At 39.5% G+C, this 8,198-nt stretch overlaps 1 protein-coding gene across 2 annotated transcripts in view; it reads left to right on the plus strand.

Moving 5' to 3' along the window:
* Window positions 1-8,198, plus strand: part of mdn1 (midasin AAA ATPase 1) — a 206,600-nt gene that overhangs the window by 83,638 nt on the left and 114,764 nt on the right. For both annotated transcript variants that reach the window (XM_017437728.3, XM_037980849.1), the window contains exons 33-35: window positions 4,450-4,564; window positions 5,174-5,434; window positions 5,528-5,725. In XM_017437728.3, coding sequence (XP_017293217.1) covers window positions 4,450-4,564; window positions 5,174-5,434; window positions 5,528-5,725 — 574 coding nt within the window. The remainder of the gene's footprint in view (window positions 1-4,449; window positions 4,565-5,173; window positions 5,435-5,527; window positions 5,726-8,198) is intronic.

An 8,198-nucleotide genomic window follows, 5' to 3' on the forward strand; every position in this document is an offset into this window, starting at 1 on the left:
CCACCATTCTCCTCTCAGGAGCATGAACGACTGCACACGCTCTGCCCTGTGCGAGCTCTGCGGATCTATGTGGAGAAAACAGCGGGTTTTCGCAAATCCGAGCAGCTTTTTGTGTCATGGGCTGCACCACATAAGGGTAAGCCCCTAACGAAGCAACGCCTTTCCCACTGGATAGTCGGGGCGATCACTATGGCTTATGAGACCAAAGGCCTTGCACCCCCTGCAGGTCTACGGGCTCATTCCACTCGTGGTATGGCCTCGTCCTGGGCACTGTTTCAGGGTGTACCTGTGGAAGACATATGTGACGCTGCCAGCTGGGCAACCCCTCACACCTTCACTAGGTTCTATAGACTGGACGTCACGGCGCCAACTCTGGCTCACACAGTTTTGGGCGTGGGCTCCACGCCTAGATAACTGCAGAATGCATCTGTTGGTCTTCGAGTAAGCTTATCTGGCAATACGGGAGTCGCTATATCCCATAGTGAGATACCGAAACAAATGTTGAAAGAGAACTTTAGGTTAAGGAATTAACCCCGGTTCTCTGAAACATGAGTGAGGTATCTCACCAGATCACCCTCCTTGCCTGGAGCGAGAAGAGGTGTGCCTAAAAGACTGAAGATCACTTGCATGACGTCAGGCATTTATGCTGGGAGGAAGCCCTCCTCCTGGAGCTGACGTCACTTCTGTCGGCCAGTCAGGACTGGCGTAATGTAATAGAGCTTCTGGGGGACAGGCGCAGGGGCGTGTCCCATAGTGAGATACCTCACTCATGTTTCAGAGAACCGGGGTTAATTCCTTAACCTAAAGTTTTAGGTCTATGTCACTTTTATGCAAATAAGCTGCTGTTGGCCACACCCCCGAATTCCATGTCCTGTCTCAAAACATAAAAACTCACTGAAGGATTAAACGCTGCAAATCTGATGTACATTTATATCGTTATTAATTCAAACTCTGAGGATTCTGACTTTGGAACAGGCACTTAGTGGTCCCAAACCGACATTTGTCGAGTAGGACAGCGACAATCAGTGGGTCCGAACCACACAGTTCTAATGGTAATTTAGACAAACCTGCCCTGACTTTAATAGAGACGTGTTTCTAGGACAGCGGAGCTGTTCAAACTATAACTTTCTTTGGCAATATCACAGAGACATTGCCATCAAAAACAAAATGCCGCCACACAGCTCTGTTCTCCATGACTGGGAGAACATGCATGGTCACACGTTCTATATTGCAGCCAACAACAAAACATTTTCCTTTTCCAGCAGACATTGTTCAGCAGTAAAACCAGCAGAGCTAACATGATGATCTTCTTGTAATGAAGTGGGTGGAGCTCCACTTGGGTTGCTAAGTGAGGGGCTGGGCTCAGCTTGCTTGGTAACAAGAACTGTGATGCAACAATCCCGACGTTTTTGAAACAGGTCATTTTGCAGACACCAGAAAACATTCACTTATTGTCAAAAAAAGACTGGGTATTTTTTACTTTTTTTTTTGCGCCTGGACTGTTTCTAGAAGCAGTAGATACTCAAATGGAAGTACAAAAACATGCAAAAGGTAAATTTTGCTTAATAGGTCCTCTTCAAGTGTTGTGAAAGTTACCATTTTGAGAGAAATTAATGATAAGATTCAATAACTCCCTTGTTCAGTTGTAAGGTTCCATAATATAGGGTACATGAGCGTTTTCAAGTGAACAGTAGTTATATTTCTTTCAAAAGATGCGTTTAAGAAGTGTTTCTGAGAATGAACAGCTGCTGTATGGCACTTTTACGAACAGTTCAGCAAAATAAGTTCAAAGACCAGTCTGTCTTTAAGCTACCTTTGACCATTTACAAATCACTAATAGAGCCACCCTCGTCCCGCAAAGATGTGAGCTTTCATTAAAGAAGCGAGCTTTGCAGAACCAAAAGAAGCGTGGATCAAAACACAGCTGTGCTGACATAGAGCACCACACATTAATTGTATGACAAACATCTATCTCATGTTATTTTCAAAACATGACGCATTTCCTCAGTTTAACGATCCTCCTTATGGTCAACCATTTGAATTGTTTTTTTGCTAAAGGCAAAGTTGTCGTTTGTCATCTCTTCTCTGTATTGAATCTTTATTCTTGTTTAGGCTTTCGAACGTTGTGTTCTGGTGATCTCACCTGATTATGTGATAAAATAGGGGAGCAAAATCAGGGATGTAAAAACCTAAATGCTTATGGTGTCAACGTTGCATGGTAATATTCCCACTGACACGGTATGTTGGGTTGGTGTAATGGGTAAATAGTAAAATGCCACAATTTGTTTAAATATGAAAACAAAATATAGACATTTAAAAAAAAACTTTACTTTAAGCCATATTTAGTCCAATTTTAGCATAGTCCTTTGTTAAAACAACAACAACAAAAAAAAATCATCTGGCAATGACCTTTGGGTAGATGTCAATAAAAGATCAGCATATTCCCTCTTTTTATTAACTTGTGGGTGTCTTGCACTCCTAACTATCTTTATTTCACTCAGTGTTCTTACTTTATTTTGGATGCCAGAAAATGATGCTGCACAGTATGCAAGCTTTAAAAAATGACTGTCATACTGTACCGATTAAGCATCTATCAGTGTTCAGCTAAGTTAGACTAAACCAACTCAGAACTGAGGGTGGGTGGTGTACAATGTAGCAATTATTTTTAGTAACTTCTTAGTTTGTAACTAAGAAAGTAAAATTAGAATTAATATACACTATCTGCTTTTGTTTTATTGATTGGAGTTATAATATGTTTTTAGGTCAAAAAATGAGTCAGCAAAAATACAAGTTTGAACCCCAAAAATGGGAAGCAGCTGCTCCCCCTCATCCACTGAGCAGGAGCTTATGGTCACACAGACTGTATGTCATTAGTACATAACATTTTTGAATCACAAAATAGTTATGATTCTCTTACTATCTCTCTTGGTGGCTCAAAGGTGCAACAGCAGTGGGCTGACATCAACTTTCCATCCCGCCTCGACCCATTCAGAAAACACACTGACATGGCCAGAAGGCTTCTCAGTCCCAGCTTGAGGTGTTGTTCCTGTAGGTAGAATTTTGGTGTTTATCAGCATGGCGTGGTATCAGCAAAGCAACAAATTCAGCAACCAGCAGTGCTGCTGAAGCTAAATATTGATGTCTTTGCTGCACCTTTTTTATTTTGATGTAAATAAATCTACTGCCTAGATGGTCATGGTGCTGCTGTTCTTCTACTAATACTTACTCATAAATACACATTATATTACTATGAAATGCCTTGCTGCTGAAATGTGCTATACAAATAAAATTTGATTGATTGATTGATTCCAATTAAAAGAGGATGAATCAAATTCACTTGAAAAACAAAACAGTGACAATTAACTTTAAGTAGTTCAATTTTGACTCTGAAGTTAATTTGAAATTTTACTGTGTGGGAACTAAAACTTGAACTTATCTTTGTGAAATGTGAATTTGCACAACACTGGTATCAGGACATTAAAAAATCTGGTCATAAAAGGAGGTAAACAGAACCTTTTCCTCAAAAATGACAAACAGCATACTGCATGGTCTAATTATTAATTAAATCAACCAAAACCAAACTGCAGATGTCTAGTCCAGTTACTGCTTCTAAAATAATTCACAGGATAAGTATCACCAGGGCTCCTAAACAAATATACTAACTGATAAGTTTGCTACCAAATAGGTAAACTTTTAAGACACTTGCAAATCTCCCTAGAAGTTGATGTCCCACATTTTGCAACAAGATTAGATCCTGCACTGCTCAGATGTTTCTTTAAAGAACCCAAGAGCTCCATTAGAGACTATGGGCTTTATTTAGTCAAATTCATGATAGTATAATTAGAAGAATATTAAAACAAGTACAGCTTGTTTGGAAGAAGGTTGTCAAGGGAAAGAAACACAGTGGAAATGAACAAAACCTCAGAAACAATGTTCTTTAGACATACAAGAAACTGGATCATAATGCACAGCTCCACACCTTAAAACCAATGTGAAGCACAATGGCGTACGAATCATAGTTTGGTTATGTTTTGCAGTGACAGGACTTGGACACCTTGCAGTCATTGAGTTGACCATGAACTCCTCTGTAGACCAAAAGATTCTAAAGTCAAATGTGAGGCCATCTGTCTGACAGCTGAAACTTGGACCAAACTGGGTCCAATGGGTCATGATGCAACATGACAATTATCCCAAACACAGCAGTAAATTTACAACAGAACAGCTGAGAAAGAAAAATAATCAAGATGTCACCGAAAGGCTGTGGTGGGAGCTTCAGAGAGTTGTGTAGAAACCACCAGAATTATGTAAGAGACTGATAAAGTACTACCAAAAACAAAGGATTCTAGTTTATTTTAATCATGTAAAAACTTAAAACTAATGGAGGTTATGCTTTTTAGTGACTGTATATGAAGGCCAATACTGACTGTTGTATTAATCTGTTTTGAACAGCTCTCTCCTGCTCTCAGGAACCGGTTCACAGAAGTCTGGTGTCCTCAGTCCAACAGACGCAGTGACTTGGTTCAGATCATCCAACATAACCTTCGCTCAGGCCTCTCACTTGATGGTAAACTAATTTTAGGACTTGTTCTAAAATATGAATGCTGAGCCAGCATTCACACAACTGTTTTCTTGTTTATGGTTTCTTCTTTTAAGTTTTTTAAACCTTTAACAACTTCAGTATACTTTGAGCTCTTTTAGCCATTTTAATATCAGAATATTCAGCTTATTTGGGACATTACATAAATGACTTTTGGTATTTGTAACTTTTTCGCTTTTTAAACTATTTAACTTTGCAATTTTTATAGAAATGCATCAATATCTCTACAAATCTTTGAAAACTTTTATGCTCTTTGAAATCTGTTTTCAGCATACTTGCTATTTTAGCTTTTAGTTACTATTTTGCTGTTTGTTTAGCATTTATCATGTTCAGCTAGAGTTTAGCTACAGTTTAGCTGGTTTTAGGGTTTAACTTTTGCTTTGCTTATTTCAGCTTTTGTTCTGCTTGTGTTAACTTTAACAGTTAAGTTAATTTATTCTTCTACATATTTCAACAGTCATTAAGCATTCACATTGCGTTATTTGTGAAGTTATTTGCTGTTATTGGTTGATTGTTCTCATCACAGTCAAATTGTGTCAGATGTACTAAATGTGTAAGTTCTTGAACAAACTACAGGGGGTGACATCGCAGACTTGATGTTGGACTTCATCGAGTGGCTGATCCAGCAGGACTTCGGTCAACGCTGCATTCTGAGTGTCAGAGATATTCTTTCATGGGTTAACTTCCTCAATGCTGTATGCAAGCTGGACAGGGGTAACGTCATGACTGTGGGAGCTCTGGAAGAAGAAGCAGAAGCAGAGTGGGACCTCAAGCTGGACACCATTACAGCTTTTGTCCATGCTGCATGTTTGGTGTACATAGACGGCATTGGCTCAGGTGAGCTAACAGCCTCTTTTTAATTTACTGTAAGTTTTTTTTCAATCAGAGCAGGTGTTTGGGTAACTTAGCGTTCTCTGGTTTTACCTGTAGGAACCACAGCATCCTGTGCAGACAAGGCTCTCTCAGCTCGTCAGATGTGCCTTGCCTTCTTGCAGCAGAGGTTGAGTAAGGTGACCAGCCTGGATCAGGAGTTGATGGAGACCCTGAGAGTCTATGATAGCAGCCTGGCACGTGAACCCCAGTGGGGACGAGACTTTTTTGGCATCAACCCCTTCTACATTGCCTTAGGTATGAACTTAATTTACAACTTCAGTCCAAGATGTAAACCAAGCTAGAGAGACAAGGATGTGAAATTATTGATGGTGACTGAGGAACGGATGATTTAGAGAATGTAGAGTTAGAGCCAACCAGAAGAAACTAATTTTTCTTACCGTAAAGTTTGAACAATAAAATAATTCATTATTCATTTGTATTGATTGTTATACTTTATTAGAAAACACTAAGATATTTTACATAATATTTTAGAAGTTCCTCAACTGTGTGATATTCTTGTAATTTGGTCGAGTTTTAACTTGCACTTGTAGATGTAGCGTCCGCAATTTAGTAAAAAACATTATTAAAGTTGACAGGAAAGTTGAAAATATGGCTATTTATTATGTGATATTGTAAGATATTTGTGTCAAATATTCACACAACTACAGTTGTACAAAAAGGCACTTTTGAAATACTTTTTAAAACAAAAATACAATTAAAATAAATACAAATTGTTTGAAACTAATTTGAATCCTAATTTAAGTCACATTTACAAATAAATTAAATGAACATAAATGAAAAAGTGCAAACAGAGCACCAACACACGTCTCACGTCAGGCCAATGAATAACAACAGAGAACTCTGAAAAATAGAGAGAAGCTGTACTGTACTGTGCTTTTTGTGGCACAGGCTGCATGTTGGATCACTACATGTAACAACAAAACAAAGCATATCTAATGATTAATTTAATAGCATCATTTTACTGTTAAACAAGGATAAATTAGCTTGCATCATATTAATAGTTTCACTAAGCGTAAAACATGCTTACCGTATTCAGTCTTGTAAAGCCACCCGCTGAACTTCGTCTCAACTAATCCTTTTTGGTTAAACCCAATATTGTTTTATGCTGTGGCTCCAGCGACCTGCTAACTCCAGGTAGCTGAAGGAGGCTCGGCCTCAGGGCTCATTAGAGGCGCGCAGGGCTCCACGAACAGCGCATAGACCTGAGCGTGCGGTGGAGGTGTTTATACTTGGCGCTTACGTCGGTGTAGTATTCTCCAAAAAGACGGGGCAGTACGTTACGTAACCAGTGGAAATACGGCAACAAAGAGAGCAGATTTTCTGGCTGTGATACAGAGAGGATGTTTAAACTTGAAGCATTCAGTTTGATTTTCATTGATTTATTTGCTTCAGTTGTGATTCGGCCATTATAAGACTAATATTTCTATAAACACTTCTTTTTATCGGCCGCAGCAGTAATCTCCTTCCATGAGTTTGGAACCGTTTGCTTATCTTTGTGATCTCTCTCAGAGAGATCATATAAATGCTGATACAGGCGAACCAGCTCCGCCAAAACAGCGAAATCTTCCATTTTGAATGGAGCGCGATGCGCACGGTCCAAGCAAAGTTACAAATATGTAATGTATGTAATAATGATCAGCTGTATGGCGTGAAATGTTATTTCATGGTTACCAAGGCAACCACATAGAAAAGAGCGAAGAAGCTAAATTTCACCGAGGCAGAACTTGATATGCTGGTCAATGAGGTGGAGAACAGAAAAAATATAAGTTTTGGGAGCTGCAGTCATGGCGTGACAAATAAAAGGAAGCATTGTCAGTGGCAGCACATTGTTATTACTGTTAATTAAGTGAGTGGGACAGAGAGGACCGGGCCGAGGTGGAGAAAAAGTGGTCAGATTTTAGGGTGGAGACAAAAAAAGTGACTAACTGGCCACTGCCAGAGCACTTCAGCTACAGGTGGGGGTAAAGGCGTACCGAACTGATACCATTTGAAAGAAGGAGGGGCGGTGTCATGATGAAAAGCGATCGGGCGCGCCCCTGCGAGGGAGCGCACACGGGTGTGCGTGGTATTAAAGTGCGCCTTGTCTGCGCTCTGGGGCTTTGGAAAGGGAAACAATAAACAGTCATCACTGACTGTGTTGCTGTCAGCTAAGCTAGCAACGTGCCTTAACTCCTTTGCAGCTGTCTGAGACATCTCTGCTAGAACTTCACTTCCTCTCAAATGAGGCGTTCTCCTGAAACAACCGAGAGCACAGGCATGAACAATCGGATCTGCACATGAATCCTGCGCCTTCCTGGTTATTGACCAATAGGAGAGGAGCTGGACCAAGAAGACAGCCTCCTCATTTGCATATTGAGGCAGAAATGTACACAGTGATTAAAGAGGAGGAGGAAATGTGTAAGGAAAAGGCAAAAGCAAAATATAAATATTTCTGCTTTTATTTTTGATTATGTCGCTTTCGGTCCCCCATACATGAGTACATGATAAAAAAAAACTAATACCAGTAGTGTTCTTCCCTGCTGTTTTTTTCTGTATTTTTGTATGGTGTTTGCAGTTTACATACAGGTGCTGGTCATAAAATTAGAATATCATGAAAAAGTAGATTGATTTCAGTAATTCCATTTAAAAAGTGAAACTTGTATATTATATTCATACATTACATACAAACTCATATATTTCAAATGTTTATTTCGTTTAATTTTGATGA

The sequence above is a fragment of the Kryptolebias marmoratus genome, linkage group LG17 (assembly GCF_001649575.2).
Source record: "Kryptolebias marmoratus isolate JLee-2015 linkage group LG17, ASM164957v2, whole genome shotgun sequence".
Classification (NCBI taxonomy): Eukaryota; Metazoa; Chordata; class Actinopteri; order Cyprinodontiformes; family Rivulidae; genus Kryptolebias; species Kryptolebias marmoratus.